Here is a 26259-nt window from a genome sequence, read left to right as displayed (position 1 = left end):
GTGGTTGTATTCTATGGTTAGTCTGGTGTGTGTGTTTCTATGTTTGGTTAATTGGGGTTGGGACTCTCAGTTGAAGGCAGGTGTTGTCTATCTGCCTTTGATTGAGAGTCCCATATATTAGGGTGTGTTTGTGTGTGTGATTTGTGGGTGATTGTTCTGTGTTTCGCCTTGTGCCTTACCAGACTGTTTTTGTTGATCGTTCGTGTTTTGTTATTTTGTATGTTCATTTTTGAGATTAATTAAAAATCAAGATGAGCATTCACGTACCTGCTGCGTATTGGTCCTCATTCACCGACAACAGCCGTGACAGATATGCATAAATATGAAGGTGTAGTGCTTCTTGTTTGTATGTCATGCCTAAGTTTGCTAATCTTATCAACAAAAAAGTTATTAAAGTGGTTGGAAATATCAGAGTGTTTAGTTTTTTTTTTGCCTAGAATTTCATTAAAGGTACTCAAGAGCTTTTTACTATCATTCTTTATATATTTTTTTAATCTTTGTTCCATAGTACAGTTTCTTCTTCTTTTTGTTTAGTTTAGTTATGTGATTTCTCAGTTTACAGTATGTTTGCCAGTCTGCTGTGTTGTCAGTCTGATTTGCTATTCCCTTTGCCTCATCCCTCTCAGCCATACAGTTTTTTCAATTCATCAATTCATCATCTATCCAATGGGGATTTGGAAGTTCTAACAGTCCATTTCTTGATGGGTGCATTCCTATCAGTAACCGGAAGAAGCAGTTTCATAAATGCTTCAATTGCAGCGTCAGGTTGTTCCTCATTACACATCAGACCAACACATATTTTTTTTCAAATATTTGAATTAGAAATCACTGCAAAACCTCTTGTAGGATTGCTTATAAACAATTGTAGGTCCAGTATCTAGATATAGCTATTATATTATGATCACTACATCCAACATCTGTATTTTTCCACCCTGCGCGTGTGCTGTAGGTGAAGTCCCTGGCTGACTCCATCGATGACGTCTTGACTTGTCAGTCTGGTGTAGAAGACTCTCAGGAGGAGGAGGAGGAAGGTGACGGAGGCGAGACAGGTGTGGTGGCAGACGACTTTGGAGAGTGTGTTTGGAGACCGAGGGAGGGAGACAGACAGAGGGGCGGAGGAAGAGGAAGAGGAGGAGAAAGACAGAGCATGCATGAGGACAGCATAGCCACCTCTTACAGCGACGTGACCCTCTACATTGATGACCCCTCCTCGCCCCTGTCCCTGGACCGCGGCCCCAGCAGCACCGACACAGAATACTGGAGCCCTGGAGTGGGTGGCGTTGGGGTGGGGGGGCGCGAAGACAGCCGGGACACAGAGGGAGGGGGCAGCAGTAACAGCCGACGCAGCACCCCTTGTACAGAGTGTAGAGACTACAGCCTGAGAGGAGCTCACCTGCCCCTGCTGACTATCGATCCCCCTAGCGACAGCTCTGTTGATATGAGTGACCGCTCGGATAGAGGTTCGATAGGTAGACTGGTCTATGAGACAGAGCCAGGGGGAGGTGGGGGAGGAGGAGGGGAAGGGAGGTCGCCTCACGGCACCATTAAACACAACCCCCACCCAAACCCCCACCCCAACCCCAACGGGCGCTCTGTCCCCACACACCCCCAGGCCCAAGGCCAGACTCGTACTGTGCTCCCTCACCGCCCCCACCCCTCGGCCATTCCCTCCCACCTGCCCTACCACACCATCCTACACCACCACCATCAGATCCCCCACCACCCCCAGCACCCCCACCACCCATACCCCGACACTCCCTCTTCGTCCTCCCAGTCCCCGCAGGGACAACCCCTCACCCCTCTGTCTTCCTCCTCGTCCACCACACTGCCCCCTGGTGGCCTGGAGCAGGTATGCTGTTCGGATGGAGACAACGACTCCCTCAACTCCACCACCAACTCTAACGACACCATCAACTGCTCCTCCGGGTCCTCATCACGCGACAGCCTCCGGGAGCCCCTCCCACCGCTCGGGAAACAGACCTATCAGAGAGAGAGCAGACAAAGCTGGGATAGCCCCGCCTTTAACAATGACGTGGTGCAGAGACGACAGTACCGCATCGGACTCAATCTGTTCAACAAGTAAGTTAGACAGCATTGCATCAGACTCAATCTGTTCAACAAGTAAGTTAGACAGCATTGCATCAGACTCAATCTGTTCAACAAGTAAGTTAGACAGCATTGCATCAGACTCAATCTGTTCAACAAGTAAGTTAGACAGCATTGCATCGGACTCAATCTGTTCAACAAGTAAGTTAGACAGCATTGCATCGGACTCAATCTGTTCAACAAGTAAGTTAGACAGCATTGCATCGGACTCAATCTGTTCAACAAGTAAGTTAGACAGCATTGCATCGGACTCAATCTGTTCAACAAGTAAGTTAGACAGCATTGCATCAGACTCAATCTGTTCAACAAGTAAGTTAGACAGTACCGCATCGGACTCAATCTGTTCAACAAGTAAGTTAGACAGCATTGCATCGGACTCAATCTGTTCAACAAGTAAGTTAGACAGCATTGCATCGGACTCAATCTGTTCAACAAGTAAGTTAGACAGCATTGCATCAGACTCAATCTGTTCAACAAGTAAGTTAGACAGTACCGCATCGGACTCAATCTGTTCAACAAGTAAGTTAGACAGCATTGCATCGGACTCAATCTGTTCAACAAGTAAGTTAGACAGCATTGCATCGGACTCAATCTGTTCAACAAGTAAGTTAGACAGTACCGCATCGGACTCAATCTGTTCAACAAGTAAGTTAGACAGCATTGCATCGGACTCAATCTGTTCAACAAGTAAGTTAAACAGTACCGCATTGGACTCAATCTGTTCAACAAGTAAGTTAGACAGCATTGCATCGGACTCAATCTGTTCAACAAGTAAGTTAGACAGCATTGCATCGGACTCAATCTGTTCAACATGTAAGTTAGACAGCATTGCATCGGACTCAATCTGTTCAACAAGTAAGTTAGACAGCATTGCATCAGACTCAATCTGTTCAACAAGTAAGTTAGACAGCATTGCATCAGACTCAATCTGTTCAACAAGTAAGTTAGACAGTACCGCATCGGACTCAATCTGTTCAACAAGTAAGTTAGACAGCATTGCATCGGACTCAATCTGTTCAACAAGTAAGTTAGACAGCATTGCATCGGACTCAATCTGTTCAACAAGTAAGTTAGACAGCATTGCATCAGACTCAATCTGTTCAACAAGTAAGTTAGACAGCATTGCATCGGACTCAATCTGTTCAACAAGTAAGTTAGACAGCATTGCATCGGACTCAATCTGTTCAACAAGTAGAGAGACCGGGGTTGGTCAACACACACTGTTTACTAATGTGTCTATTTCTCAGCACCAGTATATTTTACAAGACTCGTCTAATTCCAACATGGAGTTATGAGCCATCAAACACACTCTGTCCGCTTGTGACAACCAACCCCATAGAAGGGTTGGTTGTCACACACTATGGGGTTGGTTGTCACCATTCGTTTCCAGCAATAATTTAACCAATTTACACCGTAAAAAAAAAGTAAGGCTTTATTTGATTGAACAATATTTATATTTAAATTCAACATAGTATTTGCTTTGAGATTGTAGCTCACTTTGAAAAAGTTCAAAAGTAAAGCTGTCAACATTTGTGCTAACTACATTTTTGGTAAATTGAAACAAGGAATGTTTTTTCGAACAGTAATAGGAACAGGTGTGTGTTTGTGTGTGTTTGTGTGCGTGTGCGCGTGCAGGGTTGTTGCAGGTTAATTCCTAAATGTAATCTGTTACAGTTACTAGGTTACCTGTCCAAAATTGTAATAAGTAACGTAACTTTTGGATTACCCCAAAAACTCAGTAACGTAATCTGATTACATTCAGTTACTTTTAGATTACTTTCCCCTTAAGAGGCATTAGAAGAAGACAAACATGAATATTACCAATTGATCTGCATCTATTACAGGATTAATCTATGTTAGAGCTGGCCATAAATGGATGTTGCATTTTCCTTTATGGGTTATGTAAAACAATTAGGCTATATATTTACATTAAAAAAAAAAGTCCGTCTGATTTCTAGTCATTCCAATGAATTTAATACCCCTTGATCTTCAAGAATAGGACTTGGAAATATGGAAATATTGATTAGTCTAATAGTTTTACCTGAACATAACCCCAAACCTAAGGATTTATTAGCCAACTCTGTTGTTTATCCTCTCTAGGATAGGTGGCACTAAATCGTCCCACCTACGTAACAGCCAGTGTAATCCCATGGCGCGTTATTCAAAAACCTTAGAAATGCAAAAACTTCAATTTTTCAAACATATGACTATTTTACACCATTTTAAAGACAAGACTCTCGTTAATCTAACCACACTGTCCGATTTCAAAGAGGCTTTACAACGAAAGCAAAACATTAGATTATGTCAGCAGAGTACCCAGCCAGAAATAATCAGACACCCATTTTTCAAGCTAGCATATAATGTCACATAAACCCAAACCACAGCTAAATGCAGCACTAACCTTTGATGATCTTCATCAGATGACAACCCTAGGACATTATGTTATACAATACATGCATGTTTTGTTCAATCAAGTTCATATTTATATCAAAAACCAGCTTTTTACATTAGCATGTGACTAGCATGTGACTAGCATTCCCACCGAACACTGCCGGTGAATTTACTAAATTACTCACGATAAACGTTCACAAAAAGCATAACAATTATTTTAAGAATTATAGATACAGAACTCCTCTATGCACTCGATATGTCCGATTTTAAAATAGCTTTTCGGTGAAAGCACATTTTGCAATATTCTCAGTAGATAGCCCGGCATCACAGGGCTAGCTATTTAGACACCCAGCAAGTTTAGCACTCAGAAAAGTCACATTTACTATAAGAAAAATGTTATTACCTTTGCTGTTCTTCGTCAGAATGCACTCCCAGGACTTCTACTTCAATAACAAATGTTGGTTTGGTTCAAAATAATCCATAGTTATATCCAAACAGCGGCGTTTTGTTTGTGCGTTCAAGACACTATCCGAAAGGGTAAATAAGGGTGACGAGCATGGCGCAATTCATGACAAAAAAATTCTAAATATTCCATCACCGTACTTCGAAGCATGTCAACCGCTGTTTAAAATCCATTTTTATGCAATTTTTCTCGTAAAAAAGCGATAATATTCCGACCGGGAATCTGCATTTAGGTAAACAGAGGAAAGAAAATAAAGCATTCGGTCGACTCGGGCACGGGCCTAAGCCCACAGTACTCTGAGCGGCCACTTGCCAAACGCGATAATGTGTTTCAGCCAGAGCCTGCCTCGATATCCTTCAGCTTTTTCCCGGGCTCTGAGAGCCTATGGGAGCCGTAGGAAGTGTCACGTTATTGCAAAGATCCTAAATCTTCAATAAAAAGAGCCCAGATGAAACACAACTTGTCAGACAGGCAACTTCCTGCATGGAATCTTCTCAGGTTTTGGCCTGCCATATGAGTTCTGTTATACTCACAGACACCATTCAAACAGTTTTCTATCCAAAGCCAATAATTATATGCATATTCTAGTTACTGGGCAGGAGTAGTAACCAGATTAAATCAGGTACGTTTTTTATCCAGCCGTGTCAATACTGCCCCCTAGCCCTAACAGGTTAAGTCATGGTCCCATTGGTTAAAAAAAATTAAAAATGATGCTCTCATGGAATGGCTTTGAGCACAACTGAAAAGTGCAATTTGAATTGAAATGAAAAATGAATGCCATGTTGCATTTGTTATGTGGTCTATTGTTTACGTTTTTGTTGGTAACATCATATAACGTCTGACATTTTGATATCTCGATAATTTGCAGCTGTTGAAGTCTATCAAAAAGTGTTTGAGTTTAAGCATGTGTCCGTTAGGCTTTTTTTAATCAGCTCAAATCACCGCCCTACTGATGGTCTTCTGAAGTTAAACTAGTTTTTGACAGTATTTGAGGAGTTTACAAGGGAGGAACTCCTCAAACCTTTATTCTTTACGCTGGCATCCACACTATGCAACTGTTGCAAAATCGCATTTTTCACTGGCTGTCCATAGGTCGCATAAACAATGATTGGTAGGCAGCTTAGTCTACAGTTCTTCATTTGAAATTATTATTGGGATAAAATACACCTATGCATTTGTGAACAGCCATCCACAACAACCACACTCTGTAAGGCGCGAATAATTGATAGCGCAGCAGAGTGTTTTACATAATTTCTATGAAAGATAACAATAATGGGCCTAAGTCATATCCTTATCGCTCATAAACTACACCACTGCTGTCGTCCTTACCTCCAAACGTTTATTCAAGTCGGTCTTGTAATCTTTGAATTTTAGGGCGCAGGTAGCCTAGTGGTTAGAGCGTTGGACTAGTAACTGGAAGGTTGCAAGATCAAATTCCCGAGCTGACAAGGTAAAAATCTGTCGTTCTACCCCTGAACAAGGCAGTTCTTGATTTGAAATTATTATTGGGATAAAATACACCTATGCATTTGTGAACAGCCATCCAAAACAACCTAGGCCATCTTTGAAAATAAGAATTTGTTCTTAACTGACTTGCCTAGTTAAATAAAGGTAAAATGCAGACATGCCATTGGAAGACATAACTTACATTTTAGTCATTTAGCAGACACTCTTATCCAGAGTGACTTACAGTAGTGAATGCATACATTACTTTTTTTTTTTTGTACTGGCCTCCCGTGGGAATCGAACCCACAACCCTGGCATTGCACACACCATGCTCTACCAACTGAGCCACAGGGAAGGCTGCACTACAATAACTTGCACTACAATAACCTATTTTCCCCTGATTCATCAAACGATGTGTCATCATGGTGGTCTCTGACTTGTGGTCAGACTCGCTCAAGCGGAACAAATTTAAACTTGTTATTTTTTCAATGCTGATTTCAATGTCATTGAGAAAAACAGAAAACATCATTTCTGAATTTCAAAAGTAACCCTAGAAGTAATCATCTAGTCCTTCAAAAGGTATCAGTAATCTGATTACAATATTATAGCCGGTTACGTAACGGATGATAGTTACAAGTTAATTTGGTAATCTAATTTAATCTAACGGATTACATGTAATCCGTTACTCCCCAACCCTGCGTGCATGAGAGAGTGAAGGGAGTTCTGAATGGAGAAGCAAATAAAATAAATGTGTATTTGTCACATGCACCGGTGTAGACGTTATCGTAAAATGCTAGTTTACGAGCCCTTCCCAACAATGCAGAGGTTAATTTAAAAAAAAATAAAACGTAATAGTAACACAAGAGCAATAAAATAAAATAAACAGAGTGGAGAGTGGAGCCACAGAGTGGAGCCACAGAGTGGAGCCACAGAATATACAGGGAGTACCAGTACCTGATCAATGTGCAGCGGTACGAGGTATTTGAGGTAGATATTTACATGAAGGCAGGGTAAAGTGACTAGGCATCAGGATAGATAATAATAAGGTATTTCAGGTAGATGTGTACATGAAGGCAGGGTAAAGTGACTAGACATCAGGATAGATAATAATAAGGTATTTGAGGTAGATATGGACATGAAGGCAGGGTAAAGTGACTAGGCATCAGGATAGATAATAATAAGGTATTTGAGGTAGATATGTACATGAAGGCAGGGTAAAGTGACTAGGCATCAGGATAGATAATAATAAGGTATTTGAGGTAGATATGTACATGAAGGCAGGGTAAAGTGACTAGGCATCAGGATAGATAATAATAAGGTATTTGAGGTAGATATGTACATGAAGGCAGGGTAAAGTGACTAGGCATCAGGATAGATAATAATAAGGTATTTGAGGTAGATATGTACATGAAGGCAGGGTAAAGTGACTAAGCATCAGGATAGATAATAATAAGGTATTTGAGGTAGATATGTACATGCAGGCAGGGTAAAGTGACTAGACATCAGGATAGATAATAATAAGGTATTTGAGGTAGATATGTACATGAAGGCAGGGCAAAGTGATTAAGCATCAGGATAGATAATAATAAGGTATTTGAGGTAGATATGTACATGAAGGCAGGGTAAAGTGATTAAGCATCAGGATAGATAATAATAAGGTATTTGAGGTAGATATGTACATGAAGGCAGGGTAAAGTGACTAAGCATCAGGATAGATAATAATAAGGTATTTGCGGTAGATATGTACATGAAGGCAGGGTAAAGTGACTAAGCATCAGGATAGATAATAATAAGGTATTTAAGGTAGATATGTACATGACGGCAGGGTAAAGTGACTAGGCATCAGGATAGATAATAATAAGGTATTAGAGGTAGATATGTACATGAAGGCAGGGTAAAGTGACTAAGCATCAGGATAGATAATAATAAGGTATTTGAGGTAGATATGTACATGAAGGCAGGGTAAAGTGACTAAGCATCAGGATAGATAATAATAAGGTATTTAAGGTAGATATGTACATGACGGCAGGGTAAAGTGACTAGACATCAGGGTAGATAATAATAAGGTATTTGAGGTAGATATGTACATGAAGGCAGGGTAAAGTGACTAGACATCAGGATAGATAATAATAAGGTATTTGAGGTAGATATGTACATGAAGGCAGGGTAAAGTGACCAGGCATCAGGATAGATAATAATAAGGTATTAGAGGTAGATATGTACATGAAGGCAGGGTAAAGTGACTAGACATCAGGATAGATAATAATAAGGTATTAGAGGTAGATGTGTACATGAAGGCAGGGTAAAGTGACTAGACATCAGGATAGATAATAATAAGAGTAAAATAAAGAACAGAGCAGCAGCTGCAAATGGTGGGTGTGTGTGTGTGTGTGTGTGTGTGTGTGTGTGTGTGTGTGTGTGTGTGTGTGTGTGTGTGTGTGTGTGTGTGTGTGTGTGTGTGTGTGTGTGTGTGTGTGTGTGTGTGTGTACAGTGCCTTCAGAAAGTAGTCACACTCCTTGACTTTTTCCACATTTTGTTGTGTTGCAGCCTGAATTTAAAATTGATTAAATTGAGATTTTTTGTCACTGACCTAAACACAATACCCCATAATGTCAAAGTGGAATTATGTTTTTCAACATTTTTTACTAATTAATTAAATTTTAAATCTGAAATGTCTAAAGTCAATAAGTATTCAACCCATTTGTTATGGCAAGCCTAAATAAGTTCAGGAGTAAAAATGTGCTTAACAAGTCACATAATAAGATGCAGGGACTCACTCTTTGTGAAATAAAAGTGTTTAACAGTATCTTTTTTATTGACAACCTAAAATACAATTATCTGTATTGTCCCTCAGTCAAGCAGTGAATTTCAAACACAGATTCAACCACAAAGAGGGAGGTTTTCAACCACAACCAACTAGGTTTTTCAATGCCTCGCAAAGAAGGATACCTATTGGTAGATAGGTAAAAAAACAAAACAGACATTGACTATCCCTTTGAGCGGGGTGAAGTTATTTAATTACACTTTGGATGGTGTATCAATACACTCATTAAAAAATTTGGAGGCCAGTTACACTTCAGTGTTTTTTGCAAAATGCTTGGCGCATAGAATAAAAAAAGTATTGTCAGATATTATTTATCCCAATCAGACAGGTTTTTTACATGGACAATACATTGGAGATAATATAAGACAAGTACTGGAAACAATAGAACACTATGAAATATTGGGGACACCAGGCCTGGTTTTCACAGCTGATTTTGAAAAGGCTTTTGATAAAGTACGACTGGAGTTTATATATAAATGCCTAGAATATTTACATTTTTGGGAATCTCTAATAAAATGGGTTAAAGTTATGTAGAGTAACCCTAGGTGTAAACTAGTAAATAATGGCTACTTCTCAGAAGGTTTTAAACTATCTAGAGGAGTAAAACAAGGTTGTCCACTATCGGCATATCTATTTATTATTGGCATCGAAATGTTAGCTGTTAAAATTAGATCCAACAATAATATTAAGGGATTAGAAATCCGTGGCTTAAAAACTAAGGTGTCATTGTACGCTGATGATTCATGTTTTCTTTTAAAACCACAATTAGAGTCTCTCCACGGCCTCAGAGGATCTAGATACTTTTTTCTCTGGATTAAAACCAAATTATGATAAGTGTTACATATATATTACTTATTGGATCACAAAAAAAATGCAAATTTTACATTACTGTGTAGTTTACCAATTAAATGGTCTGACGGAGATGTGGACATACTCAGTATACAAATCCCAAAAGATAGAAATGATCTCACTCCAATACATTTTTATAGAACTTTACCAAAAATAGACAAGATCTTGCTACCATTGAAAGGACAATACCTGTCTATTTGTGGAAAAATCACCCTGATTAACTCTTTAGTCATATCACAGTTTACCTATTTGCTTATGGTTTTGACTAAACCTCGTGACCTGATTTTTAAATTATATTAACAAAAAAATATTCAATTTTATTTGGAATGGCAAGGAAGACAAAATTAAAATGGCCTATTTATATAACGAAAATGAATTCAGAGGGAAGAAATTATAAAATATTAAAGCATTAGACCTCTCACTAAAGGCATCAGTCATACTAAAGTTATACTTAAATCCAAACTGGTTCTCTAGTAAATTGGTAGGAATGTCTCATCCTATGTTCAAGAATGACTTTTTTCCCTTTATTCAGATTACTACTGCTCACTTTTGGTTGTTCCAAAATATTGTTATTTTTTAAACAAGCCTTAGAAAGTTGGTTGCAATTTCAGTTTAATCCATCTGAAAAGACAGAACAAATAATACAACAAATATATATGGGGGATACAATCTTCCCAGCTCTGCAGATTCTGCTGTGAGGAGGCAGAGTCATTAGATCATTTATTTTGGTATTGTCCATATGTAGCTTGTTTCTGGTCACAGGTCCAGAAATGGCTGAAGAATTGCAACATTTGCCTTGAAATAATGCTGCAGATAGCAATACTGGGTGATTTGAAAAGCCATAGTCAATCAATCAATAATATAATAATTATTTTAGCAAAAATGTTTATTTTTAATTTACAGTCTGTAGAAGCTATGAGAATAGAAAGGTTCAGTACTTTTGTGAAGCATCACAGCACAGTTGAAATATGGCAAACAGAAATCCAAAATGGATGGTGTTGAGAGATAGATGGGAGGGGTTGAATGGAGCTGAATGGGGCGTCTAATAACAAGATAACCAATGTAAAACATACGGGGTCTGTAAAATGTATATAGGTTAACAAACTACAGTTTTTGTGGTGATCCATGCAGTGTAAAAAAAGGAAAAATATGTTTTGAGTTTAAATGTTTTTAGTGGCTGCAACTAGAGATGCAGGTGCCATTTGGTAAGCCAGCAAGAAACACAAATCGCTTTGCTAGCTAGCTAGCTATGCTGAACTTAAACAACTTATCCACAGTTAGTATATCACTTAGTTGTCAAACAAATGTATTTGGCACCAATCAAATGGGCGGGCAGGCAAGTTCCCATTCAGTTGTCAAAACGTGGGTTGGGACAAGCATGCATTGGCAGGCAAGCTGCAGAAGGACGAGCAGGCTACAATTCCCCATCATTTATCAGCGCAATTTTGACTGCCAACTAGCTGAAAAAGGTTGAGAGGGTTTATCTAATGTTTGATCATTAGATTTTAGCTCATCTTGCTCTTGGCTAGCATTAGTTGTTTATTTTGTTGATGTGTATACTCAACTGAGGGAGAGAGAGAGCCTACCTTTTCATGGTTGTTTGATCAGTAGGACTGTGAAGTTCCCAAATCTAAGAGGACTTAGATATTTTGCAGAAATCCATTCAGGTGTATTTTGTGGCTTTTGGTGAATGTGTTCAAATGATCTAAAGTCACACTGTTGCTACCTACTTCCTGTAAACACACAGTCCAGTTCAAAGTGAAGGATGGCAGGTCCTACTTCCTGTAAACACACAGTCCAGTTCAAAGTGAAGGATGGCCGGCCCTTGTGGCAAATTGCTTACTTGCATATAGGCCTACTGTAGCTCTGATTGGCTATGGTGCACCGGTCTGCGTAGACTCCGGTCCTGGAAGAGAAAGATGTTTTTAATAGGCTTTATTTCCTGCAGTGTCTATTAATTGTCCAAAGACATGGTTCGCTTTTCCACTCTATAGTGCTCTAGAATCTTCACAAATGCCTTACTCTACGTCATTCCGTAAACATTCTATGAATTAATGAAAACGTGAACATATGTACTATAAGTGCTCGCATGTCAGAAAAAAAAGTGTAATATTCTTTCTGGGGGTGTATGTGAACAGATTTTAACAAGATTTCATGTTGCTAAAATGCCATCAATTCCACTTTAAGTCACTGAATAAAAGTGTCTGTTAACCTCTTAAAACTTCTTATGGCTGGAATCCCGTTAACGGGATCGATATGACAACAGCCAGTGAAAGTGCAGGGCGCCAAATTCAAACAACAGAAATCTCATAATTAAAATTCCTCAAACATACAAGTATTTTACATCATTTTAAAGATACACTTGTTGTTAATCCCACCACAGTGTCCGATTTCAAAATGCTTTACAGCGAAAGCACACCAAACGATTATGTTAGGTCAGCAACTAGTCACAGAAAAACACAGCCATTTTTCCAGCCAAAGAGAGGAGTCACAAAAAGCAGAAATAGAGATAAAATGAATCACTGACCTTTGATGATCTTCATCAGATGGCACTCATAGGACTTTATGTTACACAATACATGTATGTTTTGTTCGATAAAGTTCATATTTATATCCAAAAATCTCAGTTTACATTGGCGCGTTACGTTCAGTAATGTTTTTCTTCCAAAACAGCCTGCGATTTTGCAGAGAGCCACAACAATTTACAGAAATACTCATCATAAATTTTAATGAAAATACAATTGTTATGCATGGAACTTTAGATAAACTTCTCCTTAATGCAACCGCTGTGTCAGATTTCAAAAAAGCTTTACCGAAAAAGCACACCATGCAATAATCTGAGTACGGCGCTCAGACACAAAAACAAGCCATACATATATCCGCCATGTTGGAGTCAACAGAAGTCAGAAATAGCATTATAAATATTCACTTACCTTTGATGATCATCATCAGAATGCACTCCCAGGAATCCCAGTTCAACAATAAATGTTTGTTTTGTTCGATAAAGTCCATCCTTTATGTCCAAATACCTCCTTTTTGTTCGCGCCTTCAGTTCACAAATCCAAATTCACGACGCGCAGGCCAGACGAAAACTCCAAAAATGACATTACAGTTCGTAGAAACATGTCAAACGATGTATAGAATCAATCTTTAGGATGTTTTTATCATAAATCTGCAATAAGGTTTCAATCGGAGAATTCCTTTGTCTTTAGAAATGCAATGGAACTCAGCTACCTCTCACGGGTGCACGCATGTCTGAAGCTCATGCCCTCCTCTCACTCAATCAGCTCTTATTCTCCCTCACTTCACAGTAGAAGCCTCAAACAAGGTTCTAATGACTGTTGACATCTAGTGGAAGCCTTAGGAAGTGCAAAATGACCCCACAGACATTGTAGTTTGGATAGGCCAAGACTAGAAAAACTACAAACCTCAAATTTCCCACTTCCTGGTTGGATTTATTTCTCAGGTTGTTGCCTGCCATATGAGTTCTGTTATACTCACAGACATCATTCAAACAGATTTAGAAACTTCAGAGTGTTTTCTATCCAAATCTACTAATAATATGCATATCTTAGCTTCTGGGCCTGAGTTGCAGGCAGTTTACTCTGGGCACCTTATTCATCCAAGCTACTCAATACTGCCACTCATCCATAAGAAGTTTTAAGGTATGATATTGCCACGTGCAGCGCTGCATATATTACAATGTGCGAGATGTCAGACTTTGCTCAGTATCTGTGCATGTGCATGAGTTCGCTTCACGCTCTTACAATGCGGTACAGCCCCGGGACCGATACAGCGGAGATGTTGAGCATCCCTCTTCAAAGCTCTTAGTTGTTGTGGAACTTGACCTACTATGCTGTTTACTTTTTGCATCTATGTCATATCGCGGAGTTTACCTGTAAGTGGCATGTATTTTATAATAATTCCTGTTTCTCTCTGTGTCTCTCCCTCTCTGTGTCTCTCCCTCTCCGTGTCTCTCCCTCTCTGTGTCTCTCCCTCTCTGTGTCTCTCCCTCTCTGTGTCTCTCCCTCTCTGTGTCTCTCCCTCGATGCAGGAAGCCAGAGAAGGGTATACAGTACCTGATAGAGAGAGGCTTCGTATCGGACACACCGGTAGGCATCGCCCGCTTCATCCTGGAGAGGAAAGGACTGAGCAGACAGATGATAGGAGAGTTCCTGGGCTGCAGACAGAAACAGTTCAACAAGGACGTACTGGAGTGAGTAGCTAATCAATAGATTATTAGATGTTTTGGGGCTCTACAATGAGATTGACCTACAAACTGAAGAGTATTATTTGACTGACTGATTGACTGAATAAATTATTGATTGATTTATACTTATACAATGAACATAAAGAACATTATATGCTTAGAAATGTCACTTTATTATTATTAAATAGATTTTTTGATTACTCGTTTCTAATCTCTTTCTCATCCTTTACCTCTAATCTCTCTCCTCTCTCTTCTCCCTGTCCAGGTTTAAGTTTAGGTTTAGGTTTAGGGTTAATCCTCTCTGACTCTCTCCTCTCTCTTCTCCCTGTCCAGGTTTAAGTTTAGGTTTAGGGTTTAATCCTCTCTGACTCTCTCTTGTCCCTGTCCAGGTTTAAGTTTAGGTTAAGGTTTAGGTTTAGGGTTTAATCCTCTCTGACTCTCTCTTCTCCCTGTCCAGGTTTAAGTTTAGGTTAAGGTTTAGGTTTAGGGTTTAATCCTCTCTGACTCTCTCTTCTCCCTGTCCAGGTTTAAGTTTAGGTTAAAGTTTAGGGTTTAATCCTCTCTGACTCTCTCTTCTCCCTGTCCAGGTTTAGGTTTATGTTTAGGGTTTAATCCTTTCTCTTCTCCCTGTCCAGGTTTAAGTTTAGGTTAAGGTTTAGGTTTAGGGTTTAATCCTCTCTGACTCTCTCTTCTCCCTGTCCAGGTTTAAGTTTAGGTTAAAGTTTAGGGTTTAATCCTCTCTGACTCTCTCTTCTCCCTGTCCAGGTTTAGGTTTATGTTTAGGGTTTAATCCTTTCTCTTCTCCCTGTCCAGGTTTAAGTTTAGGTTAAGGTTTAGGGTTAATCCTCTCTCCTCTCTCTGTCCAGTTGTGTGGTAGATGAGTTGGACTTCTCAGGGATGGATCTGGATGATGCCCTCAGGAAGTTCCAGGCTCAGATTAAAGTCCAAGGGGAGGCCCAGAAGGTGGAGAGACTGATCGAGGCTTTCAGGTGAGAATATAGTTAAGCAACAAACAAAAAAAAGAGAGGAAGTGTGGTATATGGCCAATATACCATGTGTAAGGGCTGTTCTTAAGCAAGAAGCAAAGCAAAGTATACAGCCTGGATACAGCCCCTAGCCGTGATATATTGGCGATATACCACAAACCCTCAAGGTGCCTTATTGCTATTATAAACTGGTTACCAACATAATTAGATCAGTAAAAAATGTTTTTGTTGTTGTCATACCCATGGTATACGGTCTGATATATCACGTCTTTCAGCCAATCAGCAATCAGGGCTCGAACCACCCGGTTTATAATATCAAATACATCACTGGTTAGAGCCCAGAAAGTGGAGAAAATGAGATGAGGCCTTCAGATACTTGGACTTAATTACATTTTATACTGGACTTTTAAAACCACGGCTGCAGTTTTTGTACCAGGACTTGCAGCCTTTTGTACCGACTTATGGACTTTTATTTGCTAACTTATGGACTTTTATTTGCTGATTTATGGACTTTTATTTGCTGACTAATGGACTTATTGTGCTGACTTATGGACTTCTATTTGCTAACTTATGGACTTATTGTGCTACCTTATGGACTTATTGTGCTGACTTATGGACTTCTATTTGCTAACTTATGGACTTATTGTGCTGACTTATGGACTTATTGTGCTACCTTATGGACTTATTGTGCTACCTTATGGACTTATTGTGCTGACTTATGGACTTATTGTGCTGAATTATGGACTTATTCACAATAGCCCCGCTATTGTTATTTTACTGTTGCTCTTTAATTAGTTCTTATTCTTATCTCTTACTTTTTTCTTTCTTTTTTTATCTTAAAACTGCGTTGTTGGTTAAGGGCTTGTAAGTAAACATTTCACTGCTGTATTCGGCGCATGTGACAAAAATAACTTTGATTTGATTTGATGTGCTGACTTATGGACTTATGTGCATTTTCTATGTTATATTGTATTGACATTTTATTTTTGGATATATCTGAATTATGTCTCCCTCTCTCCCTCTCTCTCCCTCTCTCTCTTCTCTCTCTACCTCGCTCCCTCTCCTCCCCCCCCCCCCCCCCCCCATCCAGTCAGCGGTACTGTGTGTGTAACCCGGTGCTGATCCGACAGTTCCAGAACCCCGACACCATCTTCATCCTGGCTTTTGCCATCATCCTCCTCAACACAGACATGTACTCTCCTAACGTCAAGCCAGAGAAGAAGATGAAGCTGGAGGACTTCATCAAAAACCTCAGAGGTGAGGAAGATGCTGATTGTTGACTGTTTTTTTTGAGATGGCGGTTTGGGGTTGTTTCTCTACCTGATGTAATGAGGAGACCAGTTTATTTTTTTGTTTGTTTTTTTACCAGTTCATTCTGGACTCCTCAAAACAAACAGGTGTACTACATCTATTTATCTTCATTTATTTGCCCTCTATCTGTTGTTATCTCAGTTATCTCCATTCCTCTTTATCTCTCCCTTTTTCTCCCCATATTATTTGGATGGAATCTGTATAGTAACGTTTGTATGTCCCTTTTTTTCTTTGGTTTCTCTCTTTACTAACACACTTTCCCCTATGGATGTTAATGTTTCCCAGGAGTGGATAATGGCCAGGACATTCCCAGAGACCTGTTAATAGGGATCTACCATAGGATAGAGAAGTGGGAGCTACGCACCAACGATGACCACGTGTCTCAAGTACAGGCTGTGGAGAGGGTGGTAGTCGGCAAGAAGCCCGTAAGTCTGCATACAGTATTAACCTGTCTACGGTCACTACCTGCTCAGCCTCAGAATATACACTACATGACCAAATGTGTGTGGATACCTGCTTGTCGAACATCTCCTTTCAAAATCATGGGTATTAATATGGAGTTGGTCCCCCCCCTCCTTTTACTGCTATAACAGACCTCCACTCTTCTGGGAAGGCTTTCCACTAGATGTTGGAACATTGCTGCGGGGACTTAGTGAGGTCGGGCACTGATTTTGGGTGATTAGGACTGGCTCGCAGTCGGTGTTCCAATTCATCCCAAAGCTGTTCAATGGGGTTGAGGTCAGGGCATTGCGCAGACCAGTCAAGTTCTTCCACACCGATCTCGACAAACCATTTCTGTATGGACCTTTGTGCGTGGGGCATTGTCATGCTGAAACAGGAAACAGTCTACCCGAAACTGTTGACACAGCGTTGGAAGTACAGAATCATCTAGAATGTCATTGTATGCTGTAGCATTAAGATTTCCCTTCACTAAAGCTAAGGGGCCTAGCCCGAACAATGAAAAACAGCCCCAGACCATTATTCCTCCTCCACCAAACTTTACAGTTGGCACTATGCATTGGGGCAGGTAGCGTTCTCCTGGCATCCGCCAAACCCAGATTTGTCTGTAGGACTGCCAGATGGTGAAGTGTGATTCATCACTCCAGAGAACACTTTTCCACTGCTCCAATGGCGGTGAGCTTTACACAACTCTAGCCAAAGCTTGTTATTGCACATTGTAATCTTAGGCTTGTGTGCAGCTAATCGACGTTGCTTCCAGAGGCAGTTTAGAAATCGGTAGTGAGTGTTGCAACCAAGGACAGATGATTTTTCCGAGCTACGGGCTTCAGCACTCGGCGGTCGCATTCTGTAATCCTATCATGGTGCCACGTTGAAAGTCACTGAGCTCTTCAGTAAGGCCATTCTACTGCCAATGTTTGTCTATGGAGATTGCATGTCTATGTGCTCGATTTTATACACCTGTCAACAACGGGTGTGGCTAAAATAGCCAAATCCACTAATTTGAAGGGGTGTCCACATACTTTTGTATATATAGTGTATATTAGTGTTTTTATTTCATCTGGTCCCCACACCCCCTCAATGATCATGCTGCTGATCCCCCTATGGTCATTTTGTATTTATAGTGTAAGTTAAATAGGTTAGAAAATATAAGAATATAAGTGAAATATATTTTAAATAAAGTTATAATATAAATATAAGAAAATACGTTAGATCCAGGCTGTTTCACATCCGGCCGTGATTTGAAGTCGCATAAGGCGGCGCATAATTGGCCCAGCATCGTCCGGGTTTGGCCGGACTTACCTAGTTAAATTTAGGTTAAATAAAACAATAAGACAATATATGTTACTTCTGAAATTAATAGAAAGAAAACTCTATCCTGTGGGGAAAACAGCCCATGTTCAGTAGAAAACAGCCCATGTTCAGTAGAAAACAGCCCATGTTCAGTAGAAAACAGCCCATATTCAGTAGAAAACAGCCCATGTTCAGTAGAAAACAGCCCATGTTCAGTAGAAAACAGCCCATGTTCAGTAGAAAACAGCCCATGTTCAGTAGAAAACAGCCCATATTCAGTAGAATGATAATCGACCTGATATACAGTATGTAAACTTTGAATCTGCTGTGTGTAGAGGTTCTGTCTGCCAGGTTCTGTCTGCCAGGTTCTGTCTGTCAGGTTCTGTCTGCCAGGTTCTGTCTGCCAGGTTCTGTCTGCCAGGTTCTGTCAGTCAGGTTCTGTCTGCCAGGTTCTGTCTGCCAGGTTCTGTCTCTGTGAATATTAATAATAATTTGTGTGTAGGTGCTCTCGCTGCCACACCGCAGATTGGTGTGTTGCTGTCAGCTGTACGAGGTGCCTGACCCAAACAGAAGCCAGAGGACTGGAGTCCACCAGAGAGAAGTCTTCCTCTTCAATGACCTGCTTGTGGTAAGACTCACCTGTGTGCCCTGGGAGTGTTATGTCTGTACCATATAGACTCACCAGCCTGTTCAGAGTTTTTCTTTACGGCTCTACAATATAGACTCACCTTTTAATATCTGTACCCTACAGATCTGAGTCATATACATATCAAACATGTTCTGTTCGCCTGAGTTAGCTAAAACAATGGTCTGAGAATAGTCCTGGAATAGTCCTGGAATAGTACTGGAATAGACCTGGAATAGTACTGGAATAGTACTGGAAAAGACCTGGAATATTCTCGTAATAGTACCAGAGTCATCACAAAAGCCCAGATTCCAAGCTATATCAAGCACAGTGTTTCCACGGTCACGCCCTCTGGCCTATATCAAGCACAGTGTTTCCACGGTCACGCCCTCTGGCCTATATCAAGCACAGTGTTTCCACGGTCACGCCCTCTGGTTTATATCAAGCACAGTGTTTCCACGGTCACGCCCTCTGGCCTATATCAAGCACAGTGTTTCCACGGTCACGCCCTCTGGCCTATATCAAGCACAGTGTTTCCACGGTCACGCCCTCTGGCCTATATCAAGCACAGTGTTTCCACGGTCACGCCCTCTGGTTTATATCAAGCACAGTGTTTCCACGGTCACGCCCTCTGGCCTATATCAAGCACAGTGTTTCCACGGTCACGCCCTCTGGTTTATATCAAGCACAGTGTTTCCACGGTCACGCCCTCTGGCCTATATCAAGCACAGTGTTTCCACGGTCACGCCCTCTGGCCTATATCAAGCACAGTGTTTCCACGGTCACGTCCTCTGGCCTATATCAAGCACAGTGTTTCCACGGTCACGCCCTCTGGTTTATATCAAGCACAGTGTTTCCACGATCACGCCCTCTGGCCTATATCAAGCACAGTGTTTCCACGGTCACGCCCTCTGGCCTATATCAAGCACAGTGTTTCCACGGTCACGCCCTCTGGCCTATATCAAGCACAGTGTTTCCACGGTCACGCCCTCTGGCCTATATCAAGCACAGTGTTTCCACGGTCACGCCCTCTGGCCTATATCAAGCACAGTGTTTCCACGGTCACGCCCTCTGGTTTATATCAAGCACTGTGTTTCCACGGTCACGCATTAGCATCGAACAGCCCCCGTGATATGCAACTTTTCAGGGAAGTTAGAAACCAATATACACAGGCAGTTAGAAAAGCCAAGGCTAGCTTTTTCAAACATACATTTACTTCCTGCAACACAAACTCAAAAAAGTTCTGGGACACTGTAAAGTCCTTGGAGAATAAGAGCACCTCCTCCCAGCTGCCCACTGCACTGAGGATAGGAAACTGATGAATCCACTATAATTGAAAATTTCAATAAGCATTTTTCTACGGCTGGCCATGCTTTCCACCTGGCTACCCATACCCCGGTCAACAGCACTGCACCCCCCACAGCAACTCGCCCAAGCCTTCCCCATTTCTCCTTCTCCCAAATCCAGTCAGCTGATGTTCTGAAAGAGCTGCAAAATCTGGACCCCTACAAATCACCGGGGCTAGACAATCTGGACCCTTTCTTTCTAAAATTATCTGCCGAAATTGTTGCAACCCCTATTACTAGCCTGTTCAACCTCTCTTTCGTGTCGTCTGAGATTCCCAAAGATTGGAAAGCAGCTGCGGTCATCCCCCTCTTCAAAGGGGGGGCCACTCTTGACCCAAACTGCTACAGACCAATATCTATCCTACCCTGCCTTTCTAAAGTCTTCGAAATCCAAGTCAACAAACAGATTACCGACCATTTTGAATCCCACCGCACCTTCTCCGCTATGCAATCTGGTTTCAGAGCTGGTCATGGGTGCACCTCAGCCACGCTCAAGGTCCTAAACGATATCTTAACCGCCATCGATAAGAAACAATGCTGTGCAGCCGTATTCATTCACGTGGCCAAGGCTTTCGACTCTGCCAATCACCACATCCTCATCGGCAGACTCAATAGCCTTGGTTTCTCAAATGATTGCCACGCCTGGTTCACCAACTACTTCTCAGATAGAGTTCAGTGTGTCAAATCAGAGGGCCTGTTGTCCGGGCCTCTGGCAGTCTCTATGGGGGTGCCACAGGGTTCAATTCTTGGGCCGACTCTTTTCTCTGTATACATCAATGATGTTGCTCTTGCTGCTGGTGAGTCTCTGATCCACCTCTACGCAGATGACACCATTCTGTATACTTCTGGCCCTTCTTTGGACACTGTGTTAACTACCCTCCAGACGAGCTTCAATGCCATACAACTCTCCTTCCGTGGCCTCCAACTGCTCTTAAATACAAGTTAAACTAAACGCATGCTCTTCAACCAATCGCTGCCTGCACCTGCCCGCCCGTCCAGCATCACTACTCTGGACGGTTCTGACTTAGAATATGTGGACAACTACAAATACCTAGGTGTCTGGTTAGACTGTAAACTCCCCTTCCAGACTCACATCAAACATCTCCAATCCAAAGTTAAATCTAGAATCGGCTTCCTATTTCGCAACAAAGCATCTTTCACTCATGCTGCCAAACATACCCTCGTAAAACTGACCATCCTACCGATCCTCGACTTCGGCGATGTAATTTACAAAATAGCCTCCAATACCCTAATCAATAAATTGGATGCAGTCTATCACAGTGCCATCCGTTTTGTCACCAATGCCGCCCCATGTACTACCCACCACTGCGACCTGTACGCTCTCGTTGGCTGGCCCTCGCTTCATACTGGTCGCCAAACCCACTGGCTCCAGGTCATCTACAAGACCCTGCTAGGTAAAGTTCCCCCTTATCTCAGCTCGCTGGTCACCATAGCAGCACCCATCTGCAGCACGCACTCCAGCAGGTATATTTCTATGGTCACCCCCAAAGCCAATTCCTCCTTCGGCCGCCTCTCCTTCCAGTTCTCTGCTGCCAATGACTGGAATGAACTACAAAAATCTCTAAAACTGGAAACACTTATCTCCCTCACTAGCTTTAAGCACCAGCTGTCAGAGCAGCTCACATATTACTGCACCTGTACATAGACCATCGATAATTTAGCCCAAACAACTACCTCTTCCCCTACTGTATTTATTTACAGTGGGGGAAAAAAGTATTTGATCCCCTGCTGATTTTGTACGTTTGCCCACTTACAAAGAAATGATCAGTCTATAATTTTAATAGTAGGTTTATTTGAACAGTGAGAGACAGAATAACAACAAAATAATCCAGAGAAACGCATGTCAAAAATGTTATAAAAGGATTTGCATTTTAATGAGGGAAATAAGTATTTGACCCCTCTGCAAAACATGACTTAGTACTTGGTGGCAAAACCCTTGTTGGCAATCACAGAGGTCAGACGTTTCTTGTAGTTTGCCACCAGGTTTGCACACATCTCAGGAGGGATTTTGTCCCACTCCTCTTTGCAGATCTTCTCCAAGTCATTAAGGTTTCGAGGCTGACGTTTGGCAACTCGAACCTTCAGCTCCCTCCACAGATTTTCTGTGGGATTAAGGTCTGGAGACTGGCTAGGCCACTCCAGGACCTGAAGTGCTTCTTCTTGAGCCACTCCTTTGTTGCCTTGGCCGTGTGTTTTGGGTCATTGTCATGCTGGAATACCCATCCACGACCCATTTTCAATGCCCTGGCTGAGGGAACTGGTTCTCACCCAAGATTTGACAGTACATGGCCTCGTCAAATGATGCGGTGAAGTTGTCCTGTCCCCTTAGCAGAAAAACACCCCCAAAGCATAATGTTTCCACCTCCATGTTTGACGGTGGAGATGGTGTTCTTGGGGTCATAGGCAGCATTCCTCCTCCTCCAAACACGGCGAGTTGAGTTGATGTCAAAGAGCTCCATTTTGGTCTCATCTGACCACAACACTTTCACCAGTTGTCCTCTGAGTCATTCAGATGTTCATTGGCAAACTTCAGATGGGCATGTATATGTATTCTTGAGCAGGGGGACCTAGCGGGCGCTGCAGGATTTCAGTCCTTCATGGCGTAGTGTGTTACCAATTGTTTTCTTTGTGACTATGGTCCCAGCTGCCTTGAGATCATTGACAAGATCCTCCCGTGTAGTTCTGGGCTGATTCCTCACCGTTCTCATGATCATTGCAACTCCACGAGGTGAGATCTTGCATGGAGCCCCAGGCTGACGGAGATTGACAGTTATTTTGTGTTTCTTCCATTTGCGAATAATCGCACCAAATGTTGTCACCTTCTCACCAAGCTGCTTGGCGATGGTCTTGTAGCCCATTCCAGCCTTGTGTAGGTCTACAATCTTGTCCCTGACATCCTTGGAGAGCTCTTTGGTCTTGGCCATGGTGGAGAGTTTGGAATCTGATTGATTGATTGCTTCTGTGGACAGGTGTCTTTTTTACAGGTAACAAGCTGCGATTAGGAGCACTCCCTTTAAGAGTGTGCTCCTAATCTCAGCTCGTTACTTGTATAAAAGACACCTGGGAGCCAGAAATCTTTCTGATTGAGAGGGGGTCAAATACTTATTTCCCTCATTAAAATGCAAATCAATTTATAACATTTTTGACATGCGTTTTTCTGGATTTTTTAGTTGTTATTCTGTCTCTCACTGTTCAAATAAACCTACCATTAAAATTATAGACTGATCCTTTCTTTGTCAGTGGGCAAACGTACAAAATCAGCAGGGGATCAAATACTTTTTCCCCCACTGTATTTATTTATTTTGCTCCTTTGCGCCTTTGCACTTTCTTCCACTGCAAATCTACTATTCCAGTGTTTTACTTGCTATATTGTATTTACTTCGCCACCATGGCCTTTTTTGCCTTTACCTCCCTTATCTCACCTCATTTGCTCACTTTGTATATAGACTTATTTTTCTACTATATTATTGACTGTATGTTTGTTTTACTCCATGTGTAACACTGTGTTGTTGTATGTGTCAAACTGCTTTGCTTTATCTTGGCCAGGTCACAATTGTAAATGAGAACTTGTTCTCAACTTGCCTACCTGGTTAAATAAAGGTGAAATAAAAAATGATTAAGCACAGTGTTTCCATGGTCACGCCCTCTGGCCTATATCAAGCACAGTGTTTCCACGGTCGCGCCCTCTAGCCTGCAGAGCAAATCAGAATGGACGGGCAGGTAAACATAAAGAGACATGTCATTCCTCTTCTCTCCCCTATAGATAACCAAGATCTTCCAGAAGAAGAAGACCTCTGTAACATATAGTTTCAGACAGTCCTTCCCCCTGGTCGAGATGCAGGTCCACATGTTCCAGAACCAGTGTAAGTATCTGTGTGTGTGTGTGTGTGTGTGTGTGTGTGTGTGTGTGTGTGTGTGTGTGTGTGTGTGTGTGTGTGTGTGTGTGTGTGTGTGTGTGTGTGTGTGTGTGTGTGTGTGTGGGGACGGGTTGAGATGCAGGTCCACATATTCCAATACTACATCCTGATTCTCCATATCTATCTATCTATCTATCTATCTATCTATCTATCTATCTATCTATCTATCTATCTATCTATCTATCTATCTATCTATCTATCTATCTATCTATCTATCTATCTATCTATCTATCTATCTATCTATCTATCTATCTATCTATCTATCTATCTATCTATCTATCTATCTATCTATCTATCTATCTATCTATCTATCTATCTATCTATCTATCTATCTATCTATCATATAAATACGTCACAGTATACATTAGTTGATCAGATCACAATAGAGGAGGTCATTTTCAATTTTCCTAAGTCCCACTTTGTGGCAACTGACCACACAACAGTAGTGATCAGGTTTAGGGTTTAGTGAATGATTTGTCCCAAATACAAGTTTAAATATTTAGGACTAACTTATTCCTTGTCACCCATTCTGAAATGAACTGCAGCTCTTCGTAAAGTAATTTCAGTCACTGTAGTAGCTGACATGTATAGTGTTGAGTCTGCATACATAGACAAACTGGCTTTACTCAAAGCCAGAGGCATGTTGTTAGTAAAGATTGAAAAAAGTAAGGGGCCTAGACAGCTGCCCTGGGGAATTCCTGATTTTACCTGGATTTTGTTGGAGAGGCTTCCATTAAAGAACACCCTCTGTGTTCTGTTAGACAGGTAACTATTTATCCACAATATAGCAGGGGGTGTAAAGCCATAACACATACGTTTTTTCCATCAGCAGACTATGATCGATAATGTCAAAAGCTGTACAGTATGTCTCCTCTCTCCCCTGTAGACTATCCCCACGGTATCCGTCTGACGTCGGCCAATCCTGGCGGGGAGAGGAAGGTTCTGATTGTATTAAATGCTCCAAGTCAGCAGGACAGAACACGCTTTACCTCCGACCTGAGAGAGAGCATCACTGAGGTGACGGAGATGGAGAAATACAGGGTGGAGTGTAAGTAGAACTATACTATACTTAAACAATAAGGCCCGAGGAGGTGTGGTATACGGGCCAATATACCACGTCTAAGGGCTGTTTTTATGCTCGACGCAACACAGAGTATTGGACGTATACCACAAACCCCCGAGGAGCCTTATTTCTATTATAAACTGGTTACCAACGCAATTAGAGCAGTAAAAATAAACGTTTTGTCATACCTGTGATATACGGTCTGATATACCATGGCTTTCAGCCAATCAGAATTCAGGTCACAAATCACCAAGTTTATAATATACTAAAAGAGACTGAGGTGCAGGAGATGGAGTAAACATGCTACGATACAAGATAGAATACTTAATTGTTCCATTGGGGAATACAAAGGGATAGTTTAATATACAAATATTGTGATAATCATATGTCTTTTAAGTAATCCCTTCACACTCTTATTCTCGACTGACTTCTTTCCCTCTCTCTCCCTCTCCATCTCTCTGCTCCCCCTCTCCATATCTCTCTCCTCCCCCTCTACAGCGGAGTTGGAGAAGCAGAAAGGGGTGGTGAGACCTGTTGTGGGCGGGGCTGGTGGTGGTGGTCTGGGCGGTGGTTTGAAGGGCGAGGCGGTGAATGGCACTCTGGGTCGACCCAGTCTGGATGACAGCTATGCTTCCGCAGACGGACTCAAACGTACCGCGCTCAGCTCATCACTGAGAGACCTATCAGACACAGGTACACACACACTGATTTTACCTCATCCGTTGGACAGACACACTGGTCAGTAAACAACCCTATTTATACAGTCACTGAGACAACCTTATGAGATGCTTTTCTGAAAATATACACAAACTTTTCAATTACTCATTTATTTTAACTCTGGTCTAGACATATACAGTGGCTTGCGAAAGTATTCACCCCCTTGGCATTTTTCCTATTTTGTTGCCTTACAACCTGAAATTCAAATGGATTTTTGGGGGTTTGTGTCAT

General features: G+C 41.5%; 1 protein-coding gene across 1 annotated transcript in view; it reads left to right on the top strand.

Annotated features, from left to right (window-relative positions):
• The window catches only part of LOC106572946 (IQ motif and SEC7 domain-containing protein 1), a 44995-nt gene that overhangs the window by 10407 nt on the left and 8329 nt on the right, over positions 1-26259 (top strand). Inside the window, exons 2-10 of the mRNA XM_045696519.2 lie at positions 950-2079; positions 14135-14296; positions 15157-15279; positions 16367-16533; positions 16873-17012; positions 18842-18967; positions 24095-24194; positions 25135-25296; positions 25810-26004. Of these exons, the coding sequence (XP_045552475.2) occupies positions 950-2079; positions 14135-14296; positions 15157-15279; positions 16367-16533; positions 16873-17012; positions 18842-18967; positions 24095-24194; positions 25135-25296; positions 25810-26004 (2305 nt within the window). The remainder of the gene's footprint in view (positions 1-949; positions 2080-14134; positions 14297-15156; positions 15280-16366; positions 16534-16872; positions 17013-18841; positions 18968-24094; positions 24195-25134; positions 25297-25809; positions 26005-26259) is intronic.

The sequence above is a fragment of the Salmo salar genome, chromosome 15 (genome assembly GCF_965601325.2).
Source record: "Salmo salar chromosome 15, fSalSal1, whole genome shotgun sequence".
In the NCBI taxonomy this organism is placed as follows: Eukaryota; Metazoa; Chordata; class Actinopteri; order Salmoniformes; family Salmonidae; genus Salmo; species Salmo salar.
This window is presented reverse-complemented; position numbering and strand designations above follow the sequence as displayed.